Source organism: Pipistrellus kuhlii, unplaced genomic scaffold (assembly GCF_014108245.1).
Source record: "Pipistrellus kuhlii isolate mPipKuh1 unplaced genomic scaffold, mPipKuh1.p scaffold_m20_p_17, whole genome shotgun sequence".
Lineage (NCBI taxonomy): Eukaryota > Metazoa > Chordata > Mammalia > Chiroptera > Vespertilionidae > Pipistrellus > Pipistrellus kuhlii.
This window is the reverse complement of record NW_023425482.1, coordinates 17,990,207-18,011,001: the sequence shown is the minus strand read 5'-3', so window position 1 is coordinate 18,011,001 and position 20,795 is coordinate 17,990,207. Positions and strand designations below refer to the sequence as shown.

Sequence of the window (20,795 nt, the reverse complement as noted above, 5' to 3'; positions counted from 1 at the left end):
GCCAACTCTCCTTTCCTTAGAACTCTTCAGTAAGCTGTTGGCGGGACTAGATTTATGGCTTTACTCAAAAGCACACACTTTGAGTGGAAAGCTCTGGGAGCTGGCAGGAGAGAGAGGGAGGAATGGACACAGGCATGGGAGGGGGCATGTGTCTGAGAGCTGACATGGGTCCCTCCATCACCTGTGCAACAAGGCTTGGCTTCTCAACCTCTCTGTTCAGACACAGGCTGAGAGGCCTTGCCAGAACTTCTAGATCCTTAGGATTCCCTTTAGGGCTACTCCTTTTTGCCTCCTTAGAATTACTTGCTCGTTAAAATTTTATATACCCAGGCTTTTTTTCTTCTGAGGGAGATGCTATAGATGAGAAGATGCAGGTAGATAAAAGTAATTACTTAAACACATATGGGGCAAGACTTACAGGTTTGGAGGCCCAGATTAAGATGCAGAGGAGCATGTGAGGTTGATGATTATATTTCGGGGAGAGTTAATTGATGGAAGGTGAAGGCAGACAAAGAACCGCTGCTTACTGCCTTCTTGAATCCCAATCAGGAATTATGATTAAAGTCGCAGCGAGACAACAGAGGGCTGATGAATTGGTGTCTTTTTTTTTTTTTTTCTTTTTTGCCATCATTCACACTTGATTGACTTCAACCTTTCAAGTGCAAAAGTCTCTCTTTTCCATTATTATTCATAGCCATCTGAGTTTTTCTAATTAAAGTGTATGAAAACAATTACTGATCCGTCGTACTGAGTCTGTTAGAGAGGATGTCTGCCGTACTGTAATGCGTATAAAAAGCCCCCAGTTTTCTATAATGATGTGCAGCTGAGGTATTAGATAATTTTATTCTTTTTTACTCTGTAGGGCTTTTTTTTTTATTTCTCATGATTCATTTTTCATAATTCCAAAAGATCCCAGGAAAGGACTGATCCTGCCGCTACAACTGAGAAAGGAGGTGGGAGGCATCTTTTTTCCTTTCCCTTTCTCCGCCCTCTAGCCCCCAACCTTGTGCTCCCCCTCAGCTGAGGACTATAAATTAATCGGTGACCTTTCACTTCTTGGTCTCCTGCTGGACTCCCTAACCACACTGGTCAGAAATGCTTTCTATTAAAAAGAAAATAGATGGAATGAGTTTGGCAATCTCTGCTCCATTCCTAACGATTCAGCAGCAGCTAGCCTTAGCCAGCTGCCATGAGTTTTGTGTGAAGGTGGAGGTGCAGGTGTCTGTGAGAGCAGGGATTTTGTCACATGTGCACCTGCTATGCACCTGCTCTTGTAAACACAGGTTTTCTCAGAACCCCTCTTAAGTGCCTGTTGCTTAATTTTGCACCTATTAGCATCTGGGATTGCCAAAATTATTCTAACACTCATAAATGTGTTGGGGCGTTACCTTTCTGGTGTGTCAATGTGAACAGTTGTCTGGGTTTCCTCTGACAGTTGAGCCCATCACTGATGATTCTAGTAACATGTCAGTAGCTATTTTGAGCAAGGCCAAGAACTTCGAATGATTAGAAATAGGAATTTACTTAAATTTATTTCATTTTGAACAGTAATCTAATGGTTCCAATCACTGCAACAGCAAGTGAAGATATTGTCATGGTATTTGTGTTGTTGATGGGAAAGTAATGCCTCCAAATGGGCTAGGTGCCATGTTGAAAGGTTAGTGGTGACTGTAGTTTCTGTAATCTTGAAGTCAGATCATTTCTCTGGCTGTCATCATACAGGAAATAATTTCTGATTCATTTGGGAATATCATCACCTTCCCACCCTATAGCAGGCAAAGGGACATTGTTTCTTTTTAAACAATGAACCTTTTATCCTTACATTGGATATTGAGGGCTGTTTATCACATTAATGTGGGGGCAAATGATGTTGTTTGGACAAGCTTCTGGCCAGATGGCAGGGAAGCCTAGAGAAATATCTGAGGATCTGACTTAAAATTGCAGCTCTTTTAATCCAGGCTAATTCTGGAATTGCTCTATTCGGCAACAGTGGCCAAAGGGGGAGTGGGGGAGGGCATCCTGTTGAAGGATGCTTTGCGGGGTACCCTGTGTAGCTGGGACACTGGCCAGAGGTTCCCCTCTGATGCTGTGTACCTCAAGCAGAAACTCCAGAAGAAATCCTGGCTTAAGTGAGTCATAAGAAATGCTTATTTGCACTTGATCTCAGCTTGTAAAGGGTTACAAAATGTTTCCTGGAAAAACTGCCAGTGTGTCTGCGTGTCCTTAGCCTTCCTTTGTTCTCTTCTCTTCTTCTTACCCTTTCCTTTGCTCTTATTCCCCTCCTCTTCTTGCCTGAATACATTTTGAAAACAGTACTACAATGCTCCCTGCTTCAAGATTACAGTGTACTTTACTAGGTATGATTTAATTAGGGCCCTTATTATGTTTTCAGCAGCTTAAGGTGGGCCTTTCAACTTATCTACCTAATTGGTTGCACAAGAAGTTTCACAGCCCATGACAAAACATTGTCAGTGATCAAAGTCAAAATTCTGCATAAAGGAAAAATATTAATAATAAGATTATTCTTCAAGTGTGCACTGCTAATTATGTCCAGAATGTAACCGTAGAAACACTTTTGACTGATGTGAGCTTTGTCTAATAAACATGAATCTTCAGTGAGCTATGAAAAGTGACACCTCCAGCTTTACACTGGTGAAGGCTAATTTTGCTTATTAAATAATTTTTACACATTTCCCTGTTTTGTGTCTCTTCCCTCTCCATTTGACTCTCCGTGTTTCTCTGCCTCTTGTTCCTAGGTGACCACCCCTGAGATGGTGATGCCCAGCAGCATGTTTCTCCCAGCGGCTGTTCCAGATCGAGACGGGAACCCCAATGTTGAGGAAGCAGGCAAGCAGCCTGGTTAGTGTCATTATCCTTGACCCCTGCTAATGGAAACAGAATGAAATGTCGGGCCGGGGCTTTCACAGGGTGGGGGTGCCCACTCCTTTACAGTTCTCCTAACTGACTGTAACTGATCAAAGGATGAGGGTCACTGTTGGCAGCCACTTTGTGCTCTGGCTCTTGGCAGATTTTTGTGTACTAATATGGTTTAAAGTGATAAAATCAGGTGAGAACAAGTAGGATTTTGGTGGGCATGTCCCCTTTGGGAGTGAATAATCTGAGACTCAATGAACAGACCTATAACTCACTTATCCTAAGCTGTTAAACACTCCCTCTGAGGACTTAATTTGGAACTTATAGAGCACATAGGGGATTTCAGGTCTCTAGGTTAGTTATCTTTCTGGGAGCTGCCTCCACCCCAAGTTCTCTGAGTGCTATAGAATTGCCTCAGAATATAGTATAGGGGTACCTTGTCGTATTCAGGGATGGTAGTGGTGCCCCATGATGGTTTGTACCTCGATAGATCATTAGACCTCCATTTATGAGGCTCCTCTACACCGTTCTCCTCCTGTCAGCATATTAGGCTGTGAACAGCTGATATGGGTCAGAATATTTATGGGTATGCTCATTATAGGAAAAAATGTATTGTATTTTACTAATTGGCCACTTGAATGTTTATTGCTTATTGAATAGAGATGACAGTCAAAATAGAGATGACAGTCAAAATGCCTAAAAATACATTCCAAAATTTCTTAAATTACAATGGACCACAGTTATCAAATGTGCCCCATAGCTCAGGATAGCATTAATTCACATCCTATATAATAAAGAGGTAATATGCAAATTAACCTTCATGCCCTCATAAGATGGCTGCCTACGACCAAGCCAGCAGGGCTGTTAGTGAGTGATGACCAAACGACTGAACAGCAGGCTGCGTGGGGCGACCAAGCCGGGGGGGGGGGGGGGGGGGGGGGGTAAGAGCGGGGGAATTAGGGGCAACTAGGCAAGCAGGTGAGCAGTCAGGAGCCAGTGGTCCAGGATTGCGAGAGGGATGTCCCAGATTGGAGAAGGTCCAGGCTGGGCTGAAGGGACCCCTATCCTGTGCACAAATTTTATGCACCGAGCCTCCAGTATTCTATGATACTGGTAAAAGATGAACCCACTTAAAATCAGTAACCTTCAAACCAGTTCTGGAGAAATTGAGAACTCTGAGCCAAGCAATTTTAAATATTGTTTAAAAGACAGATATGTGATAGGATACAGGCTTATTAGGAGGCAACATTTTTTGTATTTCCTTTCAGTCCTCTCCATTCTTATGGACCTGCTCCTAATATGTTTGCTCTATTAGAGGGGAAGAAAGCAGGAGGCTGTGTGTTCAGGTTGGGTGTTTCCTTCGTCAGATTCTGTGTTCCTGAGGCCTTGCTAGGTAGACAGCTCTCGGTGCCATCCTTGAAGCAAAGCCCTCTTTATCATTGGGCTTGATGTTTTTTTCTTACAGAAACCTCAGAGGATCCTGGAAAGAACATCTTGCCCTCCATGAGCACAGAGCACGGTGGGGATCTGAAACCCTCTTCTGCTGACCCAGGCTCTATGAGAGAAGACTCGGGTTTCCTGTGCTGGAAGAAGGGGTGCAACCAGGTTTTCAAAACTTCTGCGGCTCTTCAGACTCACTTCAATGAGGTTCACACCAAGAGGCCTCAGCTGCCTGTGTCAGATCGCCACGTGTACAAGTACCGCTGTAATCAGTGCAGCCTGGCTTTCAAGACCATTGAAAAGCTGCAGCTGCATTCTCAGTACCACGTGATCAGAGCCGCCACCATGTGCTGTCTTTGTCAGCGCAGTTTCCGAACTTTCCAGGCTCTGAAAAAACACCTTGAGACGAGCCACCTGGAGCTGAGTGAGGCCGACATCCAGCAGCTTTATGGTGGCCTTCTGGCTAATGGGGACCTCCTGGCAATGGGAGACCCCACCCTGGCCGAGGACCACACCATAATTGTTGAGGAAGATAAGGAGGAAGAGAGTGACTTGGAAGAGAAGCAGAGCCCCACAGGCAGTGACTCTGGGTCTGTACAAGAAGACTCGGGCTCAGAACCGAAGAGAGCTTTGCCTTTCAGAAAAGGCCCCAACTTCACCATGGAGAAATTTCTAGACCCTTCTCGCCCTTACAAGTGTACTGTCTGCAAGGAATCCTTCACACAAAAGAATATCCTGCTGGTACACTATAATTCTGTCTCCCACCTGCATAAATTAAAGAGAGCCCTTCAAGAATCGGCAACTGGTCAACCAGAACCCACCAGCAGCCCAGACAACAAGCCTTTTAAGTGTAACACTTGTAACGTGGCCTACAGCCAGAGTTCCACTTTGGAGATCCACATGAGGTCTGTGTTACATCAAACCAAGGCCCGGGCAGCCAAGCTGGAGGCCGCAGGCGGCAGTAGCAATGGGAACAGCAGCAGTGTCTCCCTGAGCTCCTCTACCCCAAGTCCTGTGAGCACCGCTGGCAGTAACACCTTTACCACCACCAACCCAAGCAGTGCTGGCATCGCTCCAAGCTCCAGCTTACTGAGCCAAGTGCCCACGGAAAGTGTAGGAATGCCGCCCCTGGGGAATCCCATCAGTGCCAACATCACTTCCCCTTCAGAGCCCAAGGAGGCCAATCGGAAGAAACTGGCAGATATGATTGCTTCGAGGCAGCAGCAACAGCAGCAGCAGCAAGCACAGACACTGGCCCAGGCCCAAGCTCAAGTTCAAGCTCACTTGCAACAAGAGCTGCAGCAGCAAGCTGCCCTGATCCAGTCTCAGCTGTTTAACCCCACCCTCCTTCCTCACTTTCCCATGACCACTGAGACCCTGCTCCAGCTGCAGCAACAGCAGCATCTCCTCTTCCCCTTCTACATCCCCAGCGCTGAGTTCCAGCTCAACCCTGAGGTGAGCTTGCCGGTGACCAGTGGGGCGCTGACGCTGACGGGGACAGGCCCAGGGCTGCTGGAAGACCTGAAGGCTCAGGTTCAGATCCCACAGCAGAGCCACCAGCAGATCCTGCAGCAAAGCCAGCTTTCTCTATCTCAGAGTCACTCTACCCTCCTCCAGCCAAGCCAGCACCCTGAAAAGAAAAATAAATCGGTCATCAAAGAAAAGGAAAAAGAAAACCAGAGAGAGAGGGATGGTGCTGAAGGGGGAGAAGGCAACACAGGACCAAAGGAGTCTCTGCCAGATGCCTTGAAGGCCAAAGACAAGAAAGAGCTGGCACCAGGGGGTAGTTCAGAGCCTTCCATGCTTCCTCCACGCATCGCCTCAGATGCCAGAGGGAACGCTACCAAGGCCTTGCTAGAGAACTTTGGCTTTGAGCTGGTCATTCAGTACAACGAGAATAAGCAGAAGGTGCAGAAAAAGAATGGGAAGACGGAGCAGGGAGAGAATCTGGAAAAGCTCGAGTGTGACTCCTGTGGCAAGTTATTTTCCAACATCCTGATTTTAAAGAGTCACCAAGAGCATGTTCATCAAAATTACTTTCCCTTTAAACAGCTGGAGAGGTTTGCCAAACAGTACAGAGAACACTACGATAAACTGTACCCCCTGAGGCCCCAAACCCCAGAGCCGCCACCACCTCCTCCTCCGCCTCCTCCACCTCCACTTCCCACAGCACCACCTCAGCCTGTTTCCACGCCAGCCATCCCTGTGTCCGCACCACCCATCACTTCGCCTACAATTGCACCGGCCCAGCCGTCCGTTCCGCTCACCCAGCTCTCCATGCCCATGGAGCTGCCCATCTTCTCGCCACTGATGATGCAGACGATGCCACTTCAGACATTGCCAGCCCAGCTGCCCCCTCAGCTCGGACCCGTGGAGCCTCTGCCTGCTGACCTGGCCCAGCTGTACCAGCATCAGCTTAATCCAAGTCTGCTCCAGCAGCAGAACAAGAGGCCTCGCACCAGGATCACGGATGACCAGCTCCGAGTTCTGCGGCAATATTTTGACATTAACAACTCCCCCAGTGAAGAGCAGATCAAAGAGATGGCCGACAAGTCTGGGTTGCCCCAGAAAGTGATCAAGCACTGGTTCAGAAACACGCTCTTTAAAGAGCGGCAGCGTAACAAGGACTCCCCTTACAACTTCAGCAACCCTCCCATCACCAGCCTGGAGGAGCTGAAGATTGACTCCCGGCCCCCTTCGCCGGAACCTCAGAAGCAGGAGTACTGGGGAAGCAAGAGGTCCTCAAGAACACGGTTTACTGACTACCAGCTGAGGGTCCTACAGGACTTCTTCGATGCCAATGCTTACCCAAAGGACGATGAATTTGAGCAACTCTCTAATTTACTGAACCTTCCAACCCGAGTCATAGTGGTGTGGTTTCAAAATGCCCGACAGAAGGCCAGGAAAAATTATGAGAATCAGGGAGAAGGCAAAGATGGAGAGCGGCGTGAGCTTACGAATGATAGGTATATTCGAACGAGCAACCTAAACTACCAGTGCAAAAAGTGTAGCCTGGTGTTTCAGCGCATCTTTGATCTCATCAAGCACCAGAAGAAGCTGTGTTACAAAGATGAGGATGAGGAGGGGCAGGATGACAGCCAAAACGAGGATTCCATGGATGCCATGGAAATCCTGACACCCACCAGCTCCTCCTGCAGTACCCCGATGCCCTCACAGGCCTACAGCACCCCAGCGCCATCAGCCAATACAGCTTCCTCCGCTTTCTTGCAGCTTACAGCAGAAGCTGATGAACTGGCCACCTTCAGTTCAAAGACAGAGGTGAGTGATGAGAAACCAAAGCAGGCTGAACCTCCCAGTGCACAGCCAAACCAAACCCAAGAAAAGCAAATACAACCAAAGGCAGAGCTGCAGCAGCAAGACCAGCCTGAGCAGAAGACAAATGCAGCCCAGCAAAAGCTTCCACAGCTGACTTCCCCCTCTTCATTACCACAGCCTCCTCCACAAGCACCGCCTCCGCAGTGCCCCTTACCCCAGTCCAGCCCCAGTCCTTCTCAGCTGTCCCACCTGCCCCTCAAGCCCCTCCACACGTCAACTCCTCAACAGTTGGCAAACCTACCTCCTCAGCTAATTCCCTACCAGTGTGACCAGTGTAAGTTGGCGTTTCCATCGTTTGAACATTGGCAGGAGCATCAGCAGCTTCACTTCCTGAGTGCGCAGAATCAGTTCATCCACCCTCAGTTTTTAGACAGGTCACTGGATATGCCTTTCATGCTGTTTGACCCTAGTAACCCTCTCCTGGCCAGCCAGCTGCTCTCTGGGGCCATACCTCAGATGCCAGCAAGCTCAGCCACTTCTCCTTCAACTCCAACCTCTACTATGAACACTCTGAAGAGGAAGCTGGAGGAAAAGGCCAGCGCAAGCCCTGGCGAAAATGACAGTGGGACAGGAGAAGAACCTCAGAGAGACAAACGCTTGAGGACAACTATTACACCAGAACAGCTAGAAATTCTCTACCAAAAGTACCTATTGGACTCCAATCCAACTCGAAAGATGTTGGATCACATTGCGCATGAGGTAGGCTTGAAGAAACGTGTGGTACAAGTCTGGTTTCAGAACACACGTGCCCGGGAAAGGAAAGGACAGTTCCGGGCTGTGGGCCCAGCTCAGGCCCACAGGAGATGCCCTTTTTGCAGAGCCCTCTTCAAAGCCAAGACTGCTCTCGAGGCTCATATCCGGTCCCGTCATTGGCATGAAGCCAAGAGAGCTGGCTATAACCTAACTCTGTCTGCAATGCTCTTAGACTGCGATGGGGGACTCCAGATGAAAGGAGATATTTTTGATGGAACTAGTTTTTCCCACCTACCCCCAAGCAGTAGTGACGGCCAAGGTGTTCCCCTCTCGCCTGTGAGTAAAAGCATGGAGTTATCTCCCAGAACTCTTCTTAGCCCTTCTTCCATCAAGGTGGAAGGAATTGAAGACTTTGAAAGCCCTTCCATGTCTGCAGTTAATCTAAACTTTGACCAGACTAAACTGGACAATGATGACTGTTCCTCTGTCAACACAGCAATCACAGATACCACTACTGGAGATGAGGGCAATGCAGATAATGACAGTGCGACGGGAATAGCAACTGAAACCAAATCTTCATCTGCGGCCAATGACGGGTTGACCAAAGCGGCCATGATGGCAATGTCTGAGTATGAAGACCGGTTGTCATCAGGTCTGGTCAGCCCAGCCCCGAGCTTTTACAGCAAAGAATATGACAATGAAGGTACAGTGGACTATAGCGAAACCTCAAGCCTTGCAGACCCCTGCTCTCCAAGTCCTGGTGCAAGTGGGTCAGCAGGCAAATCTGGAGACAATGGGGATCGGCCTGGGCAGAAACGTTTTCGCACTCAAATGACTAATCTGCAGCTGAAGGTCCTCAAGTCATGCTTTAATGACTACAGGACACCCACCATGCTAGAGTGTGAGGTCCTAGGCAATGACATTGGACTGCCAAAGAGAGTTGTTCAGGTCTGGTTCCAGAATGCCCGGGCAAAAGAAAAGAAGTCTAAGCTAAGCATGGCCAAGCATTTTGGTATAAACCAAACAAGTTACGAGGGACCCAAAACAGAGTGCACTTTGTGTGGCATCAAGTACAGCGCTCGGCTGTCTGTACGTGACCATATCTTTTCCCAACAGCATATCTCCAAAGTTAAAGACACCATTGGAAGCCAGTTGGACAAGGAGAAAGAATACTTTGACCCAGCCACTGTACGTCAGTTGATGGCTCAACAAGAGTTGGACCGGATCAAAAAAGCCAATGAGGTCCTTGGACTGGCAGCTCAGCAGCAGGGGATGTTTGATAACGCCCCTCTTCAGGCTCTTAACCTTCCTACAGCATATCCGGCACTCCAGGGCATTCCTCCTGTGTTGCTCCCTGGCCTCAACAGCCCCTCCTTGCCGGGCTTTACTCCATCTAACACAGGTGGGTTCTGCTCTAGGTTATTCCATAACTATTCAATAGCTGTCCATTTAGCCCTTTGTTCTGTTCTACATCCACACCCTCTGAGGATTGGGCAGATAGGAAGCTTCAACAAAACTTTAGGTGCCTTCCATTGAGTCTCCCTGGAGCTGTGCTCATGCTGTATATCTTTCTTTGACTTACCAGTTCAGGATCGCACCTCCTGGTTGGACTGGTCTCCTCTGATACCACTCTTGTGCCTTGTGTTTCACAGCACAACCGGGGAGAGTTGGGGAAGTGTTATTTTCAAGAAAGAAGTTTCTATTCTAGACCCTTTCTTTTGGTGCTTCTGGAAATCCTGATCCCTTCTAGATATTTGTTGAAAATATAAGACACTAAATTCAAGAGAATTTAAACCAATCTTTGCCCTTACCTGTGGTGCCTGCCCCCTTTTTTAGAGAGCTACTCTGGCATAATTGCTATCAGGTGTCCTCTTACTCCTGAGATTCTCTTCTAGCCAGAACAACAGTGGCTATGTCAGTTTGTGCTTGGATGTACTGATTAGGAATCTTGTATTGGGCAACGTGGTTTCGAATTTTGACATATTTGTGTTAGTACTCCAGACAGACAAAAAATGTTAATGGTAATTTTTCAGGGGTATTCAGTCTGCATTGTTTCCTTTTGCCCATCTCCCTTTTTTGGCTTCTCTCCCCTATTCAGAATCATATACTTGGTACTCTTATTTTTCCATTTAATGGGGAGTCTCACAGTTCTTCCTGTGTACCTCTTGTTTGTCCTTACCCTTCTTCTCTGGATCCACCTGTCTTTCCTAAATTAGATCTTCACCTTTATAATCCTCTAAGACTTAGGCACAAATCATCAAGTTGCCTTCATGGCCTGCATTGACCAGTACACATTCACCAAAGGAGAGCCCCTCAAAGGGCTTCCTTGCCTTCAAAAGCAGCTCTTCTACTTCACAGAGAAGTCCTGGTTGAAGGAAATCCAAGTTTTACAATTTTGGCAGTGATTTACAGAACATGAGGCTACCTCATTCCTGGTCCCAGTTTCTTAGCCAAAGAGAGGAACAAGAAAAGGAAGCATTAAGATATAAAAGTCGCTGCTTATATGTGTTGGCAAGTTAGTGTCACAGGATGATTCTCAAGCCAGCTAGACATAAGCCAAGAAATAAGCTATGGAAAGTGGCCAGACACTGAATTATCCTTGCAGCCTAGGACCTTGGCAGAGGGGCTTGGGAAGGCCCAACATTTCATAATAATGTGAAAAAAATTAGAATCAGAATGTCTGATCTATTCCCCTTGTTTTACAGATGAGAAAACTGAGGCCCAGAGAGGTCGAGACCCTTCAGCAAGCTAGGGTAGGAGCCAGAGCTCCCACCCAGGCCTCCGGGCTCCCAGTGCTATGTGCTCCTTCCACAACACCCAATATGAGCCAGTCAGTCAACAGGTATATGTTTAGTGCTACTCAGGTTCTGACCACTTAAAGTGGACTTAAGATAGAAAGATATGCTCTTAATTATTCAAGGCAGCCAGCCAGATGTGCCCCCCGTAACCACCTCCTGACTGTACCAAAGCTCACAGGAGCACTGGATCTGGAATGGGAGGGAAGAAACGTATGTTTAATATGTCAGGCCCAAGGGTGACCTTTACCATGTAAATCCCCACAACAATTTACTGTGGAAAATTGAGGTTCCAAGCAGTCAGCGAACGGGTCCAAGATCACACATAGCAAATGTATGTCAATCATAATCCATCTCCTATCAGTCTGACTCCAGAGGTGCATGCCTAGGTCTCGGGGATGAAGTGCCTTGCTTAGTTCTGATCTTACAGATGAGAAAACCGAGGGCACAGAATTATTCTGAGAATATATTGAGCTATTGTATCGCTACTGTGTTGAATGTGGCTAGTGCAGAGCTTGTAAAAAGCACAGATTCAGTAACCATTTCTTAAAATTTTGAATCTTTTATGTAGATTGTCAGTTCAAGATATAGAAAGTCAGTCTAAAGCCTTCTGTCCTGGATCTTTCTCCTGAAAATCTGATGTCATAGAGATGGGGAAATACCTAGACTTCCCTTCCTTACCCTCCCATTTGGCTCTGGTTAGAACCTAAAACTTGGAGTAGGCCTGTTGTCCAGAGGGAGATGGAAAGAGCCATGTGGCACATTTAGAATTCATAATTCATTCTTTTCAGCCTCCTTTGTGCCAACTTAACCAATGAGACTTTACTGAGTTTTCCTGAGTCGGATGTATCTTCTCCTCTGGTTTCAGCCCCTTATGTGTGTTTAGGAAAATTGGACGTCTTAATCTCAGAAGAGTACATAAATGATGCTATGTGGTGCTGAGGGAAGCATCCTCCTTGTCTATCCAAACATTAACGGATGTTTTCCTGGGATCGACAACTTTGTTCTTTTATCTGAAATATGAGTGTCTTCAAATGCAGTTTGATAGTCCAGTAAACACTGAAGTCAACACTGTCTTCACCCAGGTCTGGGCTTCAGAGTGTGTTTTTTTTCCTCATGAGGACAGTGTCACATTATGGAACCCACTACCACAGCTTTCTGGCAGAAGGTGATCCAGATAAGTGGTGAGGGGCCATAGGGTTTGATTTCAAATTCTGGTGCTCACTGTACACTGTCTAGTTTCTTGGGTGTAGCAAATGTAAAGATGATCTGAAGGCTGCTGCCTGTGAACTCTCCTCAATTCTTATCTATTCTCAGCATCTCATCACCCAGCACATCCTGTCTCCCCACCACCTTGCTAGTCTTTACAAACCTACAGTTTGGAGTACAGGTTTGTCTCACTATCTGAAAGTAGTTGAGAAACCTTTCCTAAGTCAAAATGGCATATAGAAGTGAAGAAGCAGCCACCTTAGGACACATCTTGCTAGCAAATGCACACAATAAATCAAGATAAAGCACAGATACTCCTAGAAACAGCTCAAAGCTATGATGTTGAGTGTAGTTCCTGGGGAAGGAGCTTGGCAATCCTGCTAACCCTGTTCAGGGTACGCGATGCCTCACTACAAAGCCAACACTGAATGCTATTTTCACTTTTTGTATTTCTTTCAGTTAGTGAGAATAGGTATTAATGTAGGTTTTTCCTAAAAGCAAAGTGGCATGAAGTGAACTTTTGAAAAGCGGGGATATCTGTACCAGCAGCATCAACATCATTTCCATGATTCTGGAACAAAAGGCTCAAACCAGAAGTTAGGTCTGGGGGTATGTTAGGCTCTGGGCTGGATGGAAGCTTTACAGGTAGTAGTAGGTTAGGTCTGAATGTGACTGAGGATGGGGCTGTACCCCATGTGTGTCTAGTGACATGGTCAAAGACCTCTGCCACCCATAAGCAATGGTACCTGATGTAGGATGCAACCTTAGGAATTGATGGTGGCAGCACTTTGGGCAGTTCCATTTCTGACATGTTTTTCTCCTCTTCCTATGGCTAGTTTTTCCGTCTACAGTCCTAGCCCTACTGTATGTCATTCAAACAGGGGCAAGAGTAGAAAGTGTTCATTTCTCTAGAGCAGTGTTTCCCAAAGTGTGGTACGCGTACCCCCAGGGGTACGGGAAGAGTTTGGTGGGGGTACTCGTTGCACCGGAGTTTGGTGGGGATATGCACTGCACCGTGCTTAACTGCGCCTAATTCTACGTTCTCATGAGTACGAGGGGTACTCAGCGTTACGAAAATTATAGAAGGGGTACACATATGTCAAAAATTTGGGAAACACTGCTCTAGAGGACTGCAGATCCTATTCCTAGATGGTTACATTCCCCCCTGCCCCCCAACAGATTGTTAAAGCAGATCAGCTGAGCCAAGACACTGGAACAGTTTTCCCTGAATAGACCGTTTTTATTTCTTTGTATTCCTCCTCCTATCTCTTTCTTCTTAACGGATCCATTTAGCTGCAGAGGTACATGTGGATAGCCTATTTGTTCACATTGTCTTGAGGCTTGGCTAGGTTTCTTGCTCTCCTTCCCTCTCTTTTTCCTATCACCTGCCTCCTCAGACAACCTCTAGGGAGACCTCTTGGCTGTAGTATTTTTGTGAAGCTTTGATGAAGGCCCTTGATTCTAGCTAGTTTGGGGGCCTCCAGACTAATTGCCTTGGGTAGAATGAATGGCAGCAGGGACCTTGGCAAGAAAATATGAACTAATGGGGTGGGCATGACACACTGGGTGGAAGGTGCTTGGCTGAAAGAGGAAGTATGGGAGGGAAGCTGATCCAGGACTCGGGCTTGATTAGAATACAAGGCTCTCCGACCCTGAGCTTGGCTGACACCTCTGTTGAAAACGTTGGTGTAAACCTTCGTATAAAGCTTGAGGCCTCAGACTCTGTGCCAGTGACACAGGTCAAAACATCTTGACCTGCAGCCTCACCACCCAGACTGACCTGTGATTTCTGTGTCCATTCTTTTCAGCTTTAACGTCTCCAAAACCGAACTTGATGGGTCTGCCCAGCACAACAGTTCCTTCCCCTGGTCTCCCCACATCTGGATTACCAAATAAACCGTCCTCAGCGTCACTGAGCTCCCCAACCCCAGCACAAGCCACCATGGTGATGGCCCCTCAGCAACACCCCCAACCCCAGCAGCAGCAGCAGCCACAGGTGCAGCCACCGCCAGCAACCCAGCCTCCACCTGTGCCACAGCTCCCGCCACAACAGCAGCAACAGCAACGCAAGGACAAGGACAGTGAGAAGGTGAAGGAGAAGGAAAAGGCACACAAAGGGAAAGGGGAACCCCTGCCTGTCCCCAAGAAGGAGAAAGGAGAAGCCCCCACCGCAGCTGCAGCCACCATCTCAGCCCCACTGCCCACCATGGAGTATGCGGTGGACCCTGCACAGCTGCAGGCCCTGCAGGCAGCCTTGACTTCAGACCCCACAGCGTTGCTCACGAGCCAGTTCCTTCCTTACTTTGTCCCAGGCTTCTCTCCTTATTACGCCCCCCAGATCCCTGGCGCCCTGCAGAGCGGGTACCTGCAGCCAATGTATGGCATGGAAGGCCTGTTCCCCTACAGCCCTGCGCTGTCGCAGGCCCTGATGGGGCTGTCCCCGGGCTCCCTACTGCAGCAGTACCAGCAATACCAGCAGAGTCTGCAGGAGGCGATCCAGCAGCAGCAGCGGCAAATGCAGCAGCAGCAGCAGCAAAAAGTGCAGCAGCAGCCCAAAGCAAGCCAAACCCCAGTCCCCCCTGGGGCTGCTTCCCCAGACAAAGACCCTGCCAAAGAATCCCCCAAACCAGAAGAGCAGAAAAACGCACCCCGTGAGGTGTCCCCTCTCCTGCCGAAACCCCCCGAAGAGCCAGAAGCAGAAAGCAAAAGTGCGGACTCCCTCTATGACCCCTTCATTGTTCCAAAGGTGCAGTACAAGCTGGTCTGCCGCAAGTGCCAGGCGGGCTTCGGTGACGAGGAGGCGGCGAGGAGCCACCTGAAGTCCCTCTGCTTCTTCGGCCAGTCTGTGGTGAACCTGCAAGAGATGGTGCTTCACGTCCCCACGGGCGGCGGTGGCGGCGGCGGTGGCAGCGGCGGTGGCAGTGGCGGCGGCTCGTACCACTGCCTGGCGTGCGAGAGCACGCTCTGTGGGGAGGAAGCTCTGAGTCAACATCTCGAGTCGGCCTTGCACAAACACAGAACAATCACGAGAGCAGCAAGAAACGCCAAAGAGCACCCTAGTTTATTACCTCACTCTGCCTGCTTCCCCGATCCTAGCACCGCATCTACCTCGCAGTCTGCCGCTCACTCAAACGACAGCCCCCCTCCCCAGTCGGCCGCCGCCCCCTCCTCGTCCTCCGCTTCCCCTCACGCCTCCAGGAAGTCTTGGCCGCCAGTGGTCTCCCGGGCTTCGGCCCCGAAGCCCCCTTCTTTTCCTCCTCTCTCCTCATCTTCAACGGTTACCTCAAGTTCATGCAGCACCTCAGGGGTTCAGCCCTCGATGCCAACAGACGACTATTCGGAGGAGTCTGACACGGATCTCAGCCAAAAGTCCGACGGACCGGCGAGCCCGGTGGAGGGTCCCAAAGACCCCAGCTGCCCCAAGGACAGTGGTCTGACCAGTGTAGGAACGGACACCTTCAGATTGTAAGCTTTGAAGATGAACAATACAAACAAATGAATTTAAATAAATAAAAAATAACAAACCAATTTCAAAAAATAGACTAACTGCAATTCCAAAGCTTCTAACCAAAAAAAAAAAAACAACAAAAACACACACAAAAAAAAATAGAAAAAAAAAGGAAAAAAAAGAAAAGCGTGGGTTGTTTTCCCATATACCTATCTATGCCGGTGATTTTACATTCTGGTGTTTTCTTTTTTCTAATATATATATAAAACACATCCCTGACCCCTGTTACATTGTGTCCTTTTGAAGGTACTATTGGTCTGGGAAACACAAGTCCACAGGGCCTCCCCAGCGTCTTTGGAGCTTAAACCCCTTGTATATTTGCCCCTTTTCAATAAAAGCCCCCACGTTGATAGCACAGAGGAGCCCGGCATGCACTGTATGGGAAAGCAGTCCACCTTGTTCCAGTTTTAAATTTCTTGCTATCTTAGCATTCAGATACCAATGGCTTGCTAAAAGAAAAAGAGAAATGTAATGTCTTTTTATTCTCAGGTCAATCGCTCACACTTCGTTCTGTTTTCAGAATCATTGTTTTATAGATATATATTTTTTTTCTTTTTCAGTTTTCTTTTTTCGTTTTTGTTCCAGAAAAAAAAAAAATTTTTTTTTTTTTTGGTTTGTTTCTTAATTTAAAAACGGGCAGAAAGTATTTGAGAAAAACAATGTGAACTGCTTTAGCTTTCTGGGGATTTTAAGGATAGCTTTTCTGCTGAAGCCAATTTTAAGGTGAAAAGTTAAGCACTCCCACTTTCAGAAGAAAAACCCACACACAAAGAGTGTTGAGGACTTGTAGCTTAAAAAAAATAAGTTTTAAAAACTGACTTTCTGTATTTATGATAGATATGACCATTTTGGTGTTGAGTAGATTGTTGCATTGGAAATGAACTGAAGCAGTATGGTAGATTTAAAAGGAAAATAAAAAAACCTTTTGTGTACATTTAGCTTTTTGTATGGTCCAGCTGACAGCTCCTCATTTGATGTTGTCTTGTTCATTCCTAGCAGATAGATTGCAATCCGTTGATTCACCTAAGCTTTTCTCCCCTTTGTCCCTTAATTCCACTTTCTCTTCCCTCCTCCCACCTCCCATCCTATATCCTCCCACTTAAGGTAGCTGCCTTCATTTCTTAGAGGGTAGCTGCAGAATTATTTTATAAAACTAAAGAATGAATTTCAAAGGGTCCTAGGGGTCATTAGGATCCTCAGATTATTTTTGGTTGGGGAGTTGAAACTTTTTAAAGGCATATAATTCTAGTTACCTATGTCTGTTTGCCTTGTGCCATTTATTTTTTATTTATCCTTCCGTTGGCTTTTCTTTTCACCCTCTTTTTCCCCACTCTTTGTTTGGTAGATGCTTCAAATATTCTTTTCCTAAGCTAAAGTATTTGTTGCCATTTGTGAAATTGGATTGTGTGCTTTTCTTTTCTAAAAACGTTTCAGTTAGGGGTTTGGTTTTTGTTTTGTTTTCTTTCCTCTCAGAAAAAGAAATTTCATGCTTTAAATAAAATCCAAAGACACACCCTTTCACTGCTGGTGCAGAAAAAAGGGAAAGGGTTCTTGTTACTTGAGAATTTGTTTCTGATTTAAACAAGACTTAGTTTGATAAAAGGAAGAATAAAACAAAAGATTCCCAGGTTGTTATTTGCTTCTTCTGCAAGCAGAGAGGCAATTGTTAATTCCATATACCAAAAGACACATTTTTTTACTTCAAAGTTTTGTCCTTGTGTTAGGCAGTCTGAGCGGCGAGTGATCCAGAGTGCAGCCAACAGAGAAGCAGATAGCAATGTGCTAAGAGAAAGAATGAGACACTTGTGTTTACGTTAATATCCATATTCCTGTGACACACAACACAACGCACCATACCCCTTTTCTCATCTAAAAAAATGGTCTGAACTTTGAAAGGAAAACTTTGTGCTGCTATAATGTAGACTTTGGAGACAAATAGATGCTTTGCTGTTTCACTTTCATAGCTAAACAACAGAAACAATTTCCCCTTCCCCATCACGTGTGACATCCTTCTCTCCTTCATTCTCTTCCTTATGTTTCAAAAGGGAACTTTGAAGACTGTGAATGCAGGTTCCATTGGTCACCATTCAGGCTTCTTTCCCCAGTGCTGAAGCCACTCATCAACTTTGCAAAAGACTGGAGCATTCCAACATCTAAAAATGGATTTCTTTTTTCTCTTTTCTTTTTTAGCCGGGACTATTTTATTTTTATGAATTTGTTTTCAGTTTAATGAAAGAGTAGATCCTGAACTGTTGTATATATTTCTAACTAGGCTGATGCACAGTGCAAATTCCTTTTTTAATTTTTTTTTAAGTAGAAATATTAAAGAATACCATCTAACTATTCATACCAGTATCCAGTTGTAGCATAAGGTGTCAAAAACAAGTACGCAAAAACACTTGCTGTTTTAACAAGCTCTTTTCTTTTAACAAGAATTCTTGTATTTCTCCCTGTGTTTGAGATGAACATTTTTAAATTTTAAAGTTGTACAGTTTTTTGTTTTCCATTATTTTATCTTGTTTGTAACTCTATAAAATATATATTTTTGCCATTTAACTGTTGTATGTTACTCTGTGTCTGTATCATATAGAAAAATTGTTTGTTTTTTGGTTCTCTATGTGATGATACCAATTAACAATTTAACACTAGCTTTACCTGTCAAATTCTGCTAGGTCTTTTCTATAAACTTTGTTTTTAAAAATGATATTGCTTGGTAATAGTGCAATTTCTATCCCTTCCCCACCCCCCTCAACTTTAAGTTCATTTCCTAATAATTTTGCCACCCCTTCCCAATGGTTCTTTCCATTGTCTCCCTCCTCCCCCCCCCCCCCCCCCGCTTCTCTTTTAGCTACTATGCCATCCTCCCTCTGTGCAGCAGAGTGACTGTCAGTGTTTTCTTATGCCATGCCTTGACCTGTGGGTGTATTTGGCGACTGCTAGGTGGTTGGTTGGGAAGACTGGTTAAGTAAGCATGCATCCACCGACCAGTGTTCCTCAGAGGGGTTATGTGATTGTTTCAACCTGGAGTAGGTTGCACACTAATGTTTTCCTCCACAACTCTACTGCCCACATATATGTTCCTTAAAAAAACCAACAACATCAATTCTCAGCATTAACTCAGAAGTATCAGAGCAGTGAGTGATGGTAAAAATTAGGGGTCAAACATAAGCATAAAATGTTTGTGGGCTAACATCCACCCTGGCTGGGACCAGTATCATTTACAAGGCATGAATTTACTACAATGCCCAACTGTTTAGGCTGGTTTCCCTCGGAGAATTTACTCCTGTCTGTTGCATAGTAGGTAGCTGAATAGGATATCTCTACTCTTTAAATTAATTCTTCACACTCATTCACACTTCTTATTTTCGTTGGTTGGTTGGTTGGTGATTGGTTGGTTATTTTTTCTCCAAATACTCCACAATATGGGCTGGTGCTAGATATTTAGTCTCATAGCACCACTGACCCTCAGGATTGGAGTTATTTCATCCATCATTCATCCTTCCAAAAAGAAATGTAAGAAGGAAACACACACACACACACACACACACACACACGGAAAAGTTTAAATCTAGAAAGGATTTTTTTTTTAATTTAAAAGCGATTTAAAGAGATGAATGTGGCCAAAGTTTTGAAAACAAAGTAAAACAAACGGCATGTGTTTAACCCTGAGTTTTTCAGTCATGGGCAGGAAGTTGCAGGAGAGAGAGGCAGTGACCCAAGCCAGTGCACTTGATGTTCATGGACATATATTTTTTTTAAATAATAAATTAAATTAAAACATTTTAAATAGAAGCATAAATTGAGTTGGTTGGTGGTTGGTTGGCGCTGAGATACTGCCCACTGTGAAACAAAGCTTTGACTAGTTTTTTTGTTGTTTACTTTCTCTGGGGGGAGGGGGGCAAGTTTGGGTAGGAAAGAAAGCATAAATGAACGTGACCCTGAGGTGAAGAGGTATATGAACAGCCTTTGCAATGTACAAAAACAAAAAAACAAAAAACAAAACAAAACAAAAAAAAACACAAAAAAAATAGAGCAAGTGAAACCAAAAATGATGTTCTTGGTGTTTTTCTATAATGTAGTCTTGTTAGCTTTTTTTGTTACTGTAATAATGCTGATCTCGAACTGTACCAAAATACATGGAGACTAACAAACAGAACCACATGGAACTTTCAAACTGAAAAAAAAAAAATTTGTCACAAAAACTTTGTTGTCATAGTTAAGTTGATTGTAGATGGTAATTGAATATACTCCTTTGAAAATATTTCATCAAGTATGTTTCCTGCTCATTGTGATACATTAAAAAAAATATGAGCAAAAGTTCTTGTCTCTGTCAGCAAATTTTGTGTGTGTGTGTGTGTGTGTGTGTGTGTGCGCGCGCGCGCGCGTGCGCGCGCACGTGTGAGAAAGAAAAAGGATGACTGAAGAAGTGTAAATTTGAACAGTATCTTGAGGTTGGGTGTGCAGGGATGCTTATTCCAAGGTACACAAGCTCTTGGGAAATGGGGCCTTGTATTTACCATCTTCTGGCACTCGTTGAAGCAGAGGTCACCAACCCCAATCTCTAACTAGGCTGATGCACAGTGCAAATTCGAAGGACCACTGGTGGTCCGTGATGTCCGAAAGGTTGGTGACTGCTGCATTAAAGTACCAGAGGTTTTGGCCATGACACTGACTAGCTTATTTCATTGAGAAGAGTAAGCATGATAGCTTAGACAATATTTGACCCTAGAGAACCCTAATAGCACGTAAACATTTTAAATTCAGATATTTATGTAAGAATATTAGACATAACACATTCATGAGCAAAAGTTTTACTGATGGCTAGGAGAGAGGTAAGTTCAACTTCTCTGAAGTGGTAATTGGACCCAGTGTTTGTGACAGGAGGATATGAAATGTAAGTTGAATTAAGTGGGTTATTGACTAAATTTACCTTTCCTAAG

At 45.6% G+C, this 20,795-nt stretch overlaps 1 protein-coding gene across 5 annotated transcripts in view; it reads left to right on the top strand.

Moving 5' to 3' along the window:
- The window catches only part of ZFHX3 (zinc finger homeobox 3), a 242,768-nt gene extending 222,596 nt beyond the window's left edge, over positions 1 to 20,172 (top strand). For 3 of the 5 annotated variants that reach the window (XM_045582732.1, XM_045582733.1, XM_036440421.2), the window contains exons 8-10: positions 2,757 to 2,859; positions 4,340 to 9,745; positions 14,156 to 20,172. In XM_045582732.1, the coding sequence (XP_045438688.1) occupies positions 2,757 to 2,859; positions 4,340 to 9,745; positions 14,156 to 15,816 (7,170 nt within the window). In that variant the 3' untranslated portion in view covers positions 15,817 to 20,172. Of the gene's footprint in view, positions 1 to 2,756; positions 2,860 to 4,339; positions 9,746 to 11,048; positions 11,186 to 14,155 lie in introns of all 5 variants that reach the window. The other 2 variants (XR_006741860.1, XR_004988450.2) reach the window with 2 other exon arrangements.
- The last annotated feature ends 623 nt before the right edge of the window (positions 20,173 to 20,795 follow it).